The sequence below is a fragment of the Equus przewalskii genome, chromosome 25, assembly GCF_037783145.1.
Source record: "Equus przewalskii isolate Varuska chromosome 25, EquPr2, whole genome shotgun sequence".
Classification (NCBI taxonomy): Eukaryota; Metazoa; Chordata; class Mammalia; order Perissodactyla; family Equidae; genus Equus; species Equus przewalskii.
The window spans coordinates 47,060,521-47,076,488 of record NC_091855.1 but is presented as its reverse complement, the minus strand read 5'-3'; the positions used below and the strand labels follow the sequence as shown (position 1 = coordinate 47,076,488).

General features: G+C 41.9%; 1 gene segment (V, D, J or C); it reads right to left on the bottom strand.

Annotated features, from left to right (window-relative positions):
- Positions 1-13,525: 13,525 nt before the first annotated feature.
- On the bottom strand, positions 13,526-15,697 carry LOC103544819 (immunoglobulin heavy variable 4-59-like). The segment is given in 2 exon segments: positions 13,526-15,461; positions 15,547-15,697. Coding segments are annotated over 2 exon segments (372 nt in total).
- Between the last annotated feature and the right edge of the window lie 271 nt (positions 15,698-15,968).

Below are 15,968 nucleotides of genomic sequence, written 5' to 3'. Positions count from 1 at the left end.
GGGCTGGTCAACTCACCCCCAGGCCAGTGACCTCGCCTGTATGTTGATTAATTTGGAACCAGTTGTCTCTGAAAAGCCCTTTCCTTGATATCATTTCATGAACAGAGCCCTGCATGCACCATATTACTTCAGTATTTTCCGTGATATTACCAAAGTAAATAACTAGTGACTTGCTGGTCTGAATGTAGATAATAGGAGAGTCAAGCAAAGTGTCATGATCCAGAAAAACAGGACACGACTGTGTCCTCTGGTTGAGATCTGGAAAAGTGAACTAATACTCTCAGGGCAGTGGAGAGGAACAGACAAGATCAAAAATCCAGAACCAGGTGAGCCTGTGACTCATGAGAGGTTTCTGGGCCTGAATTTGAATAGATGCAGAAGGATTGGTCCTGGCCTTGATGAGCAGGTCATCCTAAGTAAATTGATATAAATTCATATTCATGTGGAGAGAAATATAATAGTTGAATATTTGTTTCAGTGAGTGGGAATAAGTTGATAGGGTCCAATCCCTGTAAAAAATACTGTTAGGTCACCCGCATCAGAAAGCGTTTGGCATTTGTGGAGGCAATTACAGACAATCATGTCTTGACACTAGATCATGTTACAACGCTGAAGGAAATATCTGTTGAAAATGACCAACATGTGATGGTAAATAGAAGTGGTGAGATTTTAAGTGAGAAGGTTTTGAAGGTTCCTAGTGATGATTGTACCGGGAGGGCCCAACCATTGTGATGAGAAGGAGAAGGAACAGATGGTGCTGGGCTTCCTGTTGAGGAGACAGGCAAGGTCCATCTGATCGCTTCTGTATTTCCCCGTGTAGAGGGATGAGAGTATAAACTGAGAATGGAGTGTGGACTTAAGGAAATTTGAGGCCTGCTGTTTAAGGACAACTTAGTGTCAATGTTGGAATCATCAAGGAAGAATAAGAAGCATGAAGTTTACATTGAAAAACAGTAGCGTTTCTGAGTAATATTCTGCTCGGTTGAATTTGGTTTTCCTGAATATACAAGATTCAGTGTCCTCACTTGTAATCCTGCAGTTCCACTTTGATGTCCAGTGTCAAACATCAGGGATGTCAATGAAACTCATTCATTTTGTAACAAAGTGGTGCAGAAAGATTAGGAGGCATAAGCTGAGGTTATGGGAATGTGCTATTGAAAAGGTAATTGCCAGTCTCTACTATGAAACAGCAGGAAAACCAGAAATGATATAAAAAGCATTGTTTTTGCTTTTCAACTATTGCTTAAAACTAGAGAATAATCCACGTAACTGAATCACAGACACAGATTCCTCTCAGGTGAAACTTAGGATTAGAAAAGAGTCTAATTGAAGAAATCTTACTCTTCCCATGAAGAATGAGTGTGTCTGTTGACATGTGACATAGTTCGAGTCAGCAAGGCAGGAGTGGGGGACTGTCGGGGCATTCCTGCTCCTTCAGAAGGTCATCTCAGAAGAAACGTCCCCTCTCTTCACCCAGCCCATCATCACATGTGACAGAGGCTTTGGAGTCAGCTGTCACGTCTCCATCCATCAAGTCCCTCACTGTTCAGGCCGTGAAAAGTGCTTTTGCTTCACTTTCCATTGAAATAGCCACAACTAATCATGGGAAATCATGGAAAAATATGGAAAATTAGCCCAAGGGAAAGCCAGAGATTGAAAGAAAACATTTTCAAAGGACATCTGACATATCTATTTCAAAAATACACAAAAGAAGTGTTAAATTCAACAACAGGAAACAAATACAAAAATTTAAAAAATAGGTCAAATCCCTTAACAGATACTTCACTGAAGAAGATACACAGATGAGAAATAAGGATACGAAGAGAACATGCATCACAGGGAAATGCAAGTTAAAACAATGATGCACCACCACAAACTTAATAGAAATCACCGCATCCAGAGCCCCAAGATCATCAAATGCTGATGAGGATGTGGGGCAACAGGAACTGTCATTCATTGCTGGTGGGAATGCAAAATGGTGCATCCATGTTGGAAGACAGTTTGGCAGTTTTTTACAAAACTAAACATGCTTTTACCGTATTATGTGACAATCCCAACCTTGTATTTACTCAAAGGATAATAAAATTCATGTGCTGACAAACACACGCACAGGGATGATTGTAGAAGCTTTATTCCTATTTGCCAAAACTTGGAAACAGCTAAGAGGTCTTTCAGTAGGTGATTGGATAGTAAACTGTGACACATGCACACAATGTGCTCTTAAATGTCACATAGATTTGGAAGAAGTGTCAAAGGATGTGATGGCCTTGCAAAGGAGAGATGCCAGAAGAACCCAACTGAGGAGATTATTTCAAGAATGTGAAAGTGGGCAGCGAGGTCTAAGGCTGTGAAGAGATTGTGCAGAATGAGACAGAGAGAAGGCAGACTGGGTTTGAAATCCCATAATGTTATGTACCAGTGGGAGCTTTCCTTAGAATTGACGGTTTGGATCCAAAAATGGAATGAGGATATTTGATTGATTTCATATTTGTAGTTTTCGTGGTTAACGCTGTAAGTGTACAATGAAGTTGACTGATCCCCTTAGAGAGTGTGAGTGAGTGTAAAGAAATGGCATAATGTCATTTTAAATGTGTGTCCTAGACATGTACTCATTGTGATACAGAATCTCTGTCCTGAACATATTCTCAGGTAGAGCACTTATCTCATATCCTTTTGCTGTTCATTAATTTACCTCTAATCAGTTTTTAAGCTGAGGATCCTTCTCTCCATCTTGATTTCCTGCTGTTCCTGCACTTTCAGGCTTACAGATAATTCCTTGTGTATTTCTGCTTTGGTCACTGAGAACATTGGTGACATTGGTGTGACCAACCCTCGAAGCCAATTCTCTGACCACTGACTCCAGCCTCCCCCAGACGTGTCCAACATGATGCTCTGCAGCTCTTGGGGTTGTCTGGATGCCCTCAGCATAATATGTCTCAGTCGTTAGAGGTGTCCTGATATGAGCAGCCAGCTGTGACTGTGACTGCCTTTGACACAAGCCTGTCTTGCAGTAGACAGAACATACATTCCCTAGAATCGTATGTGTGTAGAACACATGTGCTGAGCAGGGTGACTGTGCCAGCTTCAGCACACATGAGCATAACCAGCCCTGGGGTGCTCGTGGGTGGGTGGATTCATGCGACGGATATGAGGGGATGAGGCTGGGATGTGTTTATGCCCAAACATTGCGAAGATTGCACACTGCACCTGGCACTGGAGGAATAGCTTAGAATAAGTGTGCAGAGGTCCGACGTCATGGATCTCAGTTCCTAGGTCAGATTTAGTGAGAATTTTGACAGTAGAAAACAGAGGCTGATGTTGGGATGAGCTTCTGTGGGACGCTTGAAGGAGAGCAGGTGTTGGGCAGGGATCAGAATTCCATGTGGCTGGTTGTCATTATCCACGTGGATTCCCCATGTGGAAGCTCAGAGACACATCTTAGAACTCATCCTCCAACTCAGCTTTCAGAGACCACACACAGAATACAAGCAGCGGTGATATGACAGGATTCCCTCTTTGTGCTTGTCTTCCTTCCTGTTTCATGGGAAAATATGAGTGCTGTGTGAGGTTCTTGGGCTCAATGCTCCCCTATACAAGGAGACTGAAGGTCAGCCACAGATGTTATCATTCCTGGACATCAATGGCCAGCCATGAAGGTGAGAATCAAGACGTTAATCTGCCCCAAAGAGGACAGAGATTCTCATGGGGCAGCCATGGTGGGGGCTTATCATCGTCACGTGGGGGCAGTCTGTGAATTTCTGCATGAAGAGAATGTGAGCTCACTACATAGATTCATGGTCTGTGCATGTGTCTGGGGAAAATCTTCCCTAATCCAACAATCATGACAATCCTTGGAGGTTTTATCAACAAGACGAAGCAGGTCTTAAAGGAACATCTTGAAAATATGGACCCTCCTGAGTGGCCAAATCTTATCTGTACAAAAGTGTCCCTTCCTCCTTTTTTTGCCTGCAGTGAGAAATTAAAGACACAGAGAGAAAAAAGAATCACCCCAGATGCAACTGAAAGGCAGAAGAGGAGAGAAAAGCTCTGGGCCCAGTAGCAAGCCCCTCCCCATTCCCTCTCTGCACCTGCTCCTGACATCAACCCTTGTGTTCCATGGTTCTGAGCTCTGACCAATGGTCCCTATGAACTCGGGCGTTCCTGAGTGCCCCCTGCTGTTCCTGAGAATGCCCTGAATTCCTGCCCCTTGTGTGTCCTTGCAGGGAGGTTTGTGTCTGGGCTCATGCTGACTTCCATTCACTGTGTGTATTGCACAGTAATACACGGCCATGTTCTCAGCAGGCAGGGAGCTAAGCTTCAGGAACCACTGGTCCCCCGACTTGTCTCTGGAGAGGGAGGTGTGGCTGTTGAAGGATGGGCTGTAGCAAGTGTTCCCTTCAGAACAGATGTGTTCCATCCACTGTGGCTTTTCCCCTTGGGGATGGTGGATACAGCTCCAGAAGTAACCACTGGTTGTGATGGAGAATCCAGAGAGAACAGAGATGAGAGAGAGGGTCTGTGAGGCTTCACCAGTCCTGGGCCCACCTCCTGCAGCTGCACCTGGGACAGGACACCTGGGGACAAGGAGAATCAGTCCCTGTCAGTCACATGCAGTCACAGCCATCTCCATAGACCCAGGTCTGACATCTGTCACACTCACCTTTGGGAGCCATCACCAGACAGAGGAGAAGAAGCAACAGTCTCATCTTCTTATAGAGCACAGCCCACCTCCCACAGAGACCTCGGCCCTGTCTGAGGTGAGAGCTCTGAGCTCCCACAGTCCTCAAGTGGATTTTACTGTACAGCTTGAAGAGGAATTTGCATATTGAGAGCCTGGTCCTTTTAGGTGGGCAGGGACTGAGGTCAGGATCCCCCTGGTCCTTCCAACCCCTCTGAGGAATGTCCCTTCTCTTAACATCTCAGACTGTGTGTCTGGGATGGCCGAGCCCATGTATTATGAGGCATTTTGGATACATGTCAAGGATTCTTCCACCTTCCTGAGCCCAGAGCTACCTTTCTTCAATTCCTCCTCTGTCCTGTCCTTCCCCGGTCTCAGCCCAACTCTCCCTCATCTACTCAGGCACTGGATCCTCAGGGCTGAGCCCAGCACACTTCCTTCCTCCTTTCTCTGTACCCTCTCCTGTGATGTGGTTCTCATCAACCTCAGAGCTTGTTACATTATTTCATTGCATTGATTACATTACAGTCATGTTCCACTTAATGATGGAGATGTGTTTCGAGGAAGGCCTCATTAGGTGATTTTGTCATTCTGCAAACATCATAGGGCCTACTTACACAAGCCAAATTGTATAGCTTAACACACACCTAGGCTATATGGTTCTAATCTTAAGGGATCACTGTCTTATATGCGGTCCATTGTTGACTGAAATGACATAATGTGGCACATGTCTGTAGTTACAGGCGAGACTTGTGCTCCACCGTCACGTGCGTTTGTGATTTGAGTGGTTGTTATATGGTGACAATCTGATGGGACCTTAGGTATTTCATTCTGTCACACATCTGAAAGCCACCTTTATTTCTTTACTCTGTGTCCACTCTCAGGCCACACCCTCTCAGTTCTTATTTGTTTTCCACGGACTATGATTTTCATCCACTCCCAACATGCCCAAGTTTATCACAGGCATCAGAACCCAGTTCCCAAAGGCTGAGGTGCGATCAAGCACAGGAATTTCAATGTTTCAGGGCATCAGGAGGAGTTTTCATCTGGAGAAGTTGGATACTGCATCCCAGACAGAACAGAAACTCAACTCTGCAGCTCCTCAGAGACCTGGGATTCTGATGAATGACTCCTGTGGAGACAAACACAAAGAAGGTCAGACAATCATCAAGAATGAGTCAAGATTCAGAACTTTCAAGGGGATGGATAAGCCAGAGCACAGAGCATTAGAAATCAACAGGTAACAGGTGGTTGGGAAGCAAATACTGGACAAGGGCAGAGCTCCAGAGCTCATGCCAAAGGACCCCTACATCATGAAACAGAGACTGGATGAAAATGGGGGTCTGTGCCTCACTCCAACAACTCATTCTCAATATTTAGAGAGGAGCATAGACACCCTGTTTTCAAAGCTCCCTTCCACACAGACTCAGGTGCATCCAAAATGTGAGAAATTATAACCAATTTCAGTGTTTTCCCTTTTGCTCTGAAGGGAGTCCCCTAATGGATCCTTAGGGATATCACCCCTGCCTTTAGTCCCCTCAGGTCATCACTGATTCCCCCGTTCTGAAGTTGAATTCATATTAGTCATTTATCAGCAGTAAGAAAGTCCCTTATGGTGCAGCCTGTAACCCCATTTGTGATTCACATTAAGCCCCATTCCTCCCCTTCCTCTCAAACTTAGAACCTTGTAGTCAGCCTCCCAAGGGCCCACCTTCCCCTCATTCTCTACTTAACTCTAATCTCTACTACTATCTCTGCATGAACAACGAGGGGATTCAAGTAGACTGAGATTCACACCAGGGCCTCCTTGGGCCAATGTTTGCTGAGGCATTGAATCACCAGATAATAACTTATTTTCCAAAAAAATGTTATTCCTCACCACAGTGAAGAGGATGGCTCGCAGGACAGTCTCCTGTGAGCCTGTCTAACGAACACAGAGCAGGATGGTTCTAACAGTGTGGGCTGTGACAGCATTAGGTGTCCTGGTACTTCCAGAAAACTCAATGGCTCATAAAGCTGCTTTCTGAAGGACTGAGTGGAGCAATCTTCACCTCACAACTTGAGTGGCTGCAAAATTGTCCAGGTCAACATCTTCCATGACGTCTACTGTCGCTATTGTCTCCTAACTATTTTCATCGCTCTGGTCAACATTGTCCTTCTAAAGTGTAAATAAGATGATTTTTTCTCTCTACACATAACTTTCCTACTGGGTAAAATGCAAATGTCCTTACTGTGAGCTCCCAGGTCCTCCCTCAATTATGAAGAGGAAACACCTTGGGCTCTGGACTTGGACCATCTGGGGTTGTTTCCAGCATTTACCACCTACAGTGTGACCTGTGTCCTGTCACTTAATCAGCCGGTGCCATGTTCTCCTCATGTGTGAAATGGGGAAATAGGATTCCATGTGAAAGTGGGTCCTATTTGTTCCAGTTGTCAATCGCTGCACAAGACGTTGACACAACTCCTGGAAGGTTAGAACAACAAGAATTACTTGCATTGATCAGCACTCTGTGATCTGAACAAGGCTTGGAAGAGCAGGCCCGTTACTACCCATGAAGCGCTCTCTAGAGGTGCTGAAAGCATGTCTGCAGGATCTGTTCCAAGTGAGCGTTCACAGGTCTGGCAGCTGGTCTTGACCGCTGGCGGGATGTTCAGCCAGGGCAGAGAGCTGGAGCTTGAATCCACCCCTGTGTGCACCTATCTTGTGCATCTGGATTCCTCCCAGCCAGGTCACTGGGTCAGCTGAGTGTTCTCACCTTCACAGTCATCACTGAGGGCAGTTTCTTACAAACCTAAACATTTATATTGTAAGATCCAGTGATCACAGCTTTAGGTAATTATGTAAATAAATTGAAAACTTATGTCCACAAAATATAAATAATGATAGTAGTTTCATTAATAATTATCAAAATCTGGAAGCCACAAAATGTTATTCTATGGGTGAATGGACAATCTGTGTTATATCTAACCAATGAAATTCTATTGAGGAGTTTAAAAAATGAGCTGTAAAACTATGAAAACACAAGAATAAAATTTTAATGCAAATTAAATGAAATAAATCAATAAACTGAATGAATACTTAATAAAATACATATACGTTTATTTATAAATATATTAGTTTGTCAATTTATGTATTTATCAATACAAAAGAAATATTTCGTAATAAGTGGCAAATTAATAAAAGTGTTACATAATTTAAGTGAAAATGAGTTCAGAGTAGCTATCATCAAAAAACTCAATGAGGTAAAGGGAAATACAGAGAAGCAAGTCAACGAATTCTGGAGTTACTTCACAAAAGAGATTGAAACTAATAAGAAGAATCAATGAGAAATACTAGAGAGGAAAAATACAATGGATCAGATAAAACAGAATACGGATTCCCTGAATGCCCATGTAGACACCACAGAGGAGAAAATTAGCATAATAGAAGATAGACAGGCTGAATGGCTCCAGACAGAGGTAGAAAGAGACCTAGGAAATAAAAAAACTGAAGAAAATCTCTGAGAATTAGCGGATTGAATGAGAAAATGCAACTTAAGTATAATCAGAATTTCTGAGGGAGTGGAAAAGGAAAGTGGAGCAGAAAGTGTGCTCAATGGCATAATGGAAGAAAATTTCCCAAATCTAGGGATGGAGGGGGAAATGTGTGTAGAGGAAGCTTTCAGATCTCCTAGAGTTTTCCATGTAAAAAGACCTACTGCAAGGCATATAGTTGTAAAAATGGCAAAAATGAATGACAAAGAAAGAATACTCAGGGCAGCAAGGCAGAAGAAAATAACCTACAAAGGAACTCCTATCAGACTTTCTGCGGATTTCTCTACAGAAACCTTACAAGCTAGGAGAGAATGGAATGATATATTCAAAATTTAAAGGATAAAAATCTTCAGCCAAGAATACTCTATCCAGCAAAAATATCCTTCAGATATGAGGGACAAGTTAAACATTTTCCAGACAAACAAAAGCTAAGGGACTTTGTAATCAAAAAGCCTCCACTACAAGAAATCCTCAAGAAGGCTGTCATACCTGGAAAAAGAAAAAAAGGAGAAAGGAGTCACAAATCACAGAGTAGGGAAACAAATAGATCGAATCAGAATACGATAGCAAATACTCAACTATAGCATTAGGATAAAGGGAAGGAAACCACCAAAGCAAAGACAATCTTATCACTCTAACCACAAACTCACAACAGTAGCTGGAATAAAATGAAAATAATAATTTAGGAGGGAAGAGGAAAGGGACTAAATCAGTCTAGGGCAAGTAAGTAAGAGACCACCAGAAAATGGACTATGTTATACACGAGATTCTGAATACAAACTTCAGGGTAGCCCCTAAACTGAAAAACAGAACAGAGACACAAAACATAAATAAGGAAAAATCTAAGAAACTCAGCATGAGAAATTGCAGAAGTCAACAGGTAGGCTAAAACACACAGGGCAAGAGACAAAGGTAATGCAGGAAAACTGGAAAACGAGTGACAGAATGACAGAATTAAGCCCTCATGCATCAATAATCACCCTCAATGTAAATAGAATGAATCGTCCAATAAAAAGACACAGAGTGGCAAAATGGATTAAAGAACAAGATCCAACAATTTGTTGCCTCCAGGAAACACACCTCAGCCCCAAGGACAAACACAGCCTCAGAGTGAAGGTGTGGAAGACAATCCTCCAAGCTAATAGCAAACAAAAGAAAGCAGGTGTCGCAATACTTATATCAGACAAAACAGATTTCAAAATAAGGCAGGTAAAGAGAGACACAGAGGGACAATATAATGATCAAAGGGACACTTCATCAAGAAGAAATAACACATAAATATCTGTGCACCCAACACAGGAGCACCGAAGTTCATAAAGCAACTATTAACAAACCTAAAAGAAGATATTAAAAATAACACAATAATAGTAGGGGACCTCAACACGTCACTCACATCAATGGACAGATTATCCAGACACAAAATCAACAAAGAAACAGTGGAGCTAAACGGAAAGCTAAAACAATTGGACTTAATAGACATATATAGAACACTTCCTACAAAAACAGCAGAATACACATTCTTCCCAAGTGTGCATGGAACATTCTCAAGGATAGACCATATGTTGGGAAACAAGGCAAGCGTCTACAAATTTTAAAAAATTGAAGTAATAACAAGCATCTTCTCTGATCATAATGCTATAAAGCTAGAAATTAATTACAAGAAAAAAGCTGAGAATGGCACAAGGATGTGGACACTAAACAATACACTATTGATCAAGCAATGGATCATTGAAGAAATTAAAGAAAAAATCAACAAATACCTGGAGACAATTGAAAATGATAACATGCCATATCAACTCATATGGGATACAGCAAAAGATGCATTAAGAGCTAAATTCATCACAATACAGGCACATCTTAACAGACAAGAAAAATCCCAAATAAGCAGTCTTAAACTAAACATAATGGAATTAAAGAAAGGAGAACAAACAAAGCCCAAAGTCAGCAGAAGGAGAGAAATAATAAAAATCAGAGCAGAAATAAATGCTATTGAAACAAAAAAGTCAGTAGAAAGGATAAATGAAACAAACAGCTGGTTCTTTGGGAAGATAAATAAAACTGACAAACCCCTAGCCAGACTTACAAAGAAAAAAAGGGAGAAAGCTCAAATAAACAAAATCCGAAATGAAAGAGGAGAAATAACAACAGACTCCACAAAATACAACGGATTATAAGAGAATACTACAAAAAATTATATGCCAACAAAATGGATGACCTAGAGGAAATGGATAAATTCTTGGACTCCTACAATCTCCCAAAGCTCATTCAAGAAGAAGCAGACAATTTGAACAGGCCAGTCACAAGGAACGAGATTGAAACACCAATCAAAAGCATCCCAAATATTAAAACCCCAGGACCAGATGGCTTTCCTGGGGAATTCTACCAAACGTTCAGAGAGGATTTAATACCTATCCTTTTCAAGCTATTCCAAAAACTTAGGGAGGCTGGAACACTTCCTAACACATTCTACGAGGCCAAGATCACGCTGGTACCAAAGCCTGACAAGGACAGCATGACAAAAGAGAACTACAGACCAATATCGCTAATGAACATCGATGAAAAATTCTCAAGAAAATTTTGGCAACCCGAATCCAGCAATTCATCAAAAGGATCATAAATCATGATCAAGTTGCATTCATACCAGGGACACAGGGATAGTTCAACATCCGCAAATCAATCAACGGGATACACCACATCAACAAACTGAGGAATAAAAACCACATGATCATCTCAATAGATGCAGAGAAAGCATTTGAAAAGATCCAATAGCCATTTATGATCAAAACTCTGAGCATAATGGGGATAGAAGGGAACTACCTCAACATAATAAAAGTCCTATATGACAAACCCACAGCCAACATCATACTCAATGGGCAAAAACTGACCGCCATCCCCCTGAGAACAGGAACGAGACACTCTCTATCTAACCTTATCTATCACCTCTATCACCACTCTTATTTAACATAGTGGTGGAAGTTTTGGCCAAAGCAATTAGGCAAGAAAAAGGAATAAAAGGAATCCAAATAGGGAGGCAAGAAGTGAAACTCTTGCTGTTTGCAGACGACATGATCTTGTATGTAGAAAACCCCAAAGAATCCACTGGAAAACTTTTAGAAGTAATCAACAACCACAGCAAAGTTGCAGGGGTAAAAATCAATTTGCACAAATCAGTAACATTTCTATACTCTAATAACGAACTAACAGAAAAAGAACTCAAGAACACAATACCATTCACAATCGCTACATAAAGAAAAAAATAACTTGGAGTGAATTTAACTAAGGAAGTGAAAGACCTATACAATGAAAATTACAAGGTTTTTCTGAAAGAAATGGTTGACAACATAAAGAGATGGAAAGACATTCCATGTACATGGATTGGAAGAATAAACATAGTTAAAATGTCCATTCTACCTAAAGCAATCTACAGATTCAATGTTATCCCAATCAGAATCCCAAAGACATTCTTTACAGAATTAGAACAAAGAATCCTAAAATTCACATGGGGCAACAAAAGACCCCAAATTGCTAAAGCAATCCTGAGAAAAAAGAACAAAACGGGAGGCATCACAATCCTTGACTTCAAAACATACTACAAAGCTACGGTAATCAAAACAGCACAATACTGGTATAAAAACAGGTGCGCAGATCAATGGAACTGAATTGAAAGCACAGAAATAAAACCACACATCTACGGACAGCTTATCTTCAACAAAGGAGCTGAGGGCATACAATGGAGAAAAGAGTCTTTTCCACAAATGGTGCTGGGAAAACTGGAAAGCCACATGTAAAAGAATGAAAATTGGCCATTCGTTCTCAACATTCACGAAAATAAATTCAAAATGGATCAAAGACCTAATGGTGAGACATGAAACCCTAGGGCTTCCAGAAGAAAATGTAGGCAGTACACTCTTTGACATCAGTATTAAAAGGATCTTTTCGGACACCATGCCTTCTCAGAGAAGGGAAACAATAGAAAGAATAAACAATGGGACTTCATCAGAATAAAAAGCTTCTTCAAGGCAAATGAAAACAGGATTGAAACAAAAAAACAGCCCACTAACTGGGCAACAATATTTGCAAGTCATACATCGGACACAGGCTTAATATACACAATATATAAAGAACTCACACAAGTCAACAACAAAAAATCGAACAACCCGATCAAAAAATGAGCAGGAGACATGAACAGACATTTCTCCCAAGAAGAAACATGGATGGACACTAGGCACATGAAAAGATGTTCATCATCGCTGATCATCAGGGAAATGCAAATCGAAACTACCCTAAGATATCACCTTACACCCATTAGAGTGACAAAAATATCTAAAACTAATAGTAACAAATGTTGGAGAGGTTGTGGTGAAAAAGAACTCTCATACACTGCTGGTGGGAATGCAAACTGGTGCAGCCACTATGGAAAAGGGTATGGAGATTCCTCAAAAAATTAATTAATAATTTCATATCTCCTATTTGGTATTGGACTTGCATCAGGAATATACAAGAAACTTACAACTGAACAAAAAAAAGAAGCAACCCAATTGAAACTAAGCAAATTATCTGAGCAGACACCTCCTCGAATAAGAGATTAGGTCATCGACACAATGTTTCATTAAGGGACCATAAAATAACGCAAAATTGAGATACTGCTGCTCAGCCATTACAAGGCTCAATTACACAGTTTTATGTGGTCTTTTTCTCTATTCACTGTTTACTTCGTTACTGTAAATATTTGAGTGTTGTCTCCAGCTCTGACAAAGTTGATTCGGATCGTTTTGCTTGAGTCTTTTATTCCTGTGGAGGAGATGATGCTGGGAAATGCCTACATGACCATCTGCATTGGATTGGTTCCATTCTATTGAGTATGACTTCCTTTCTGACGTATACTGAGCAGTCAGACCTCAGCTCTACTGTGTCTCTGTGAAGCCAAAGTATTTCTTTAACTCATCACTATATGATTTCCAAAATAGATTCCATTTTCTATGAGGTTTTTGAAAATGCCTAGGTGTGCTATGAATCTATTTCTTGCCATGTTTTCATTAAAAAACACTCCATAAATTCCCAATCTTCAATATGTTTTTCAATTATATCTCTATCTTCTACTTCTAGGACTGAAAAAAAGTCTTTTTCTCTCAGCATTTTATTTATTTCACATGTTTTTTGTTTTATTTTTTCTTTTATCTCTGACATTTAGACTACAGATATTTTCTGGACTATTATCCTAATTAATACTTTAACCCCACAGATGTCTACTCTGCTGCCACATCATTTCTGTATTAGTTTGCTAGGGTTGCCATTACAAGCTTACAAACTGGGTGGCTTAAACTACAGAAATTTATTTCTTACTATATGGACTATGTGGGCCCAAGATCAAGGTGTCATCAGGTTTGGTTTCTCCTAAGTCCTTTCTCCTTTGCTTGCAGACGGTCACCTTGTCACTGAGTCGTCAGATGGACTCTGATCTCTGTGCATGTGCACCCCTGGTGTCTCTGTGTGTCCACTTTTCCTCTTCTTACAAGATGACAGACTCCTTGGCCATACTTTAGTCAAGCTCCTCAAAATGTTCTTCTCAACTACGTCTCAAACTTTGGCCTCTGTGTCCATCTTTTTGGCCTTATTTTATCAAGATCCCTGATGATCGGATTAATGAGGATCCCCACCCTTGACATCTGCTCATCCTCACATTGATCAAATTCCTCATCGTCGTTCTCTCCAGGTGAAATCTGACCGCCTGCACTCCCTTCAGAAGAAGCATGTGGAGCCGGTCTTGCCAGAAACCCTGATTTGATGTCTCCTCTTCATAATTTTCTATCCACTCACCACTTCCTGCTCCTTGACCATAAACGTCCAGTTGTCCATGTTGTGTTGGCATTGAGCCTGGTTTCCAGGACTGCCTCCAATACACAGTGAGTTTTGTCTTCCTCTTATTTGGAGGTAATTTTTATTTGATACGTTAGCAGAGAGCTCATGGTCAAGGGCAGTATAACTTGTGCCTGAATGAAGTTTATGTAACATATCTATTTTCTCCTTAAGGCACTTCCCAGCCTTTCTGTGCATATGAACACTGGCCAGCACCTCAGCACTATGCACAGGAGCCACTTTAAACAGGGAAACTGCCCACTACAAGCACAAAAATGTGAAAAACCTAGCCCCAAGTTGAGCTCAAAGGAACTTCTTTACTTGATGGAGCTGAAACCAGAAGGCAGAGAACTGCCTTTGTGACCTCAAATTGGAATGTGTCTGTGCTGTGTGACTCAAATTACTGGCCACAATGAACATTTCCATGAGTGACTGCAAAAATAACAACAGTTTTCTTTTGAGGAAGGAAATACAGTTTAGTGAGGAAGCGAATTTACAAATATGGAATCTGTGAATAATGAGGGTCGTTGTGTTTCCAACACCAGGACACTCTGGCCTTAGAAGTCTTCACTAGGGCACATTGCACAGACCTCAACCTATTCGTGCAGTGCTAACAATGCTGGAGGATGGGGCTCCTCTTGCCCTCTGTAAAATAGAAACATGAAGAACAATTTATTTGTGATTTAAAATCCTCTAGGGCTTCTCAGCATACTCACCAAGATCCACGACTTCAAATTCTTCTTGAAACTATGGTGACCTGAGTAATGTATGAAGCTCCTTCAAGCAGAAGAAGAATATAGGGGAAAATCTTACCTTAATTTCTTAGTAAATAATAATATTGTATTCTGAATGAAACATAAAACACAGAGTTGACAAAATAGGGCCTAGGAGAGCGTCCCTGGTGGAGGATGAAAGCACAGATTCTAAGGAGGAAAGCCTCCCAGCCTCTCCCTACACCTGCTGCTGGGCTCAGCCCTGCACTGGGTGGGTCCTGAGCGCCCCCTGGTGTCCTGAGTCCCTTGCAGCCCAGCCCCTCCTGTCTGCCTGTGGGAAGTTTTTGTCGGGGCTCACACTGACTTCCCCTCACTGTGTCTCGCACAGTAATAGACGGCCGTGTCCTCGCCTGTCAGGCTGTTCAGCGTCAGATAAACTTGGCTCTTTGAGGTGTCCTTGGTGATGCTGGCTCGGGACTTCAGGGCTGGGTTGTAGTTTGCACTTCCACTACCATATATAGCACCAACATATTCCAGCCCTTTTCCTGGAGCCTGGCGGACCCAGTATACAGCATAACTGCTCAAAGAGAATCCAGAGACAGTGCAGGTGAGGGAGAGGGTCTGCGAGGGCTTCACCAGGCCAGGTCCTGACTCCTTCAGTTGCACCTGGGACAGGACACCTGAGGACAGAGAGAAACACAGTAAGTCATGCGGTCAGACTGCAGTGTCCCCATATCTTCATGTCTGAGTCCTTGGTTCACTCACATGTAGGAGCGGCCACCAGAAAGAGGAAGAACCACAGGTGACTCATGTTCTTGCAGATGAGATTCACGACTCCCTGAAAATATTTTCAGGGTGAGGAGGAACCTGAATTTAAGTGACTGTTTACACCTTGTGACCTAAGTGGAAATTTGCATGAGGCAGTTGCCTTTCTATAAAAAGGAGAAGGAAACTAGGAGAGGTCCTAGTCTCTTGGGCTCCCCCTGGGAGGAAGATGCTGACCCTGCCTTCAGGGAACTCAGTCTTTTTCTGTTGTTTCTTTCCTAGCACAGTTGATATGACCATCAGAGCCCTAATCCTGCTTTTTCCCTGTGCGCAACTGAGTGTCTGCAGGAACAACATGAGCCCCAGGACTCAGGGTGTGGACACTGAGGATTGTCCAGCCCTACACCTGACCACAAACAGAC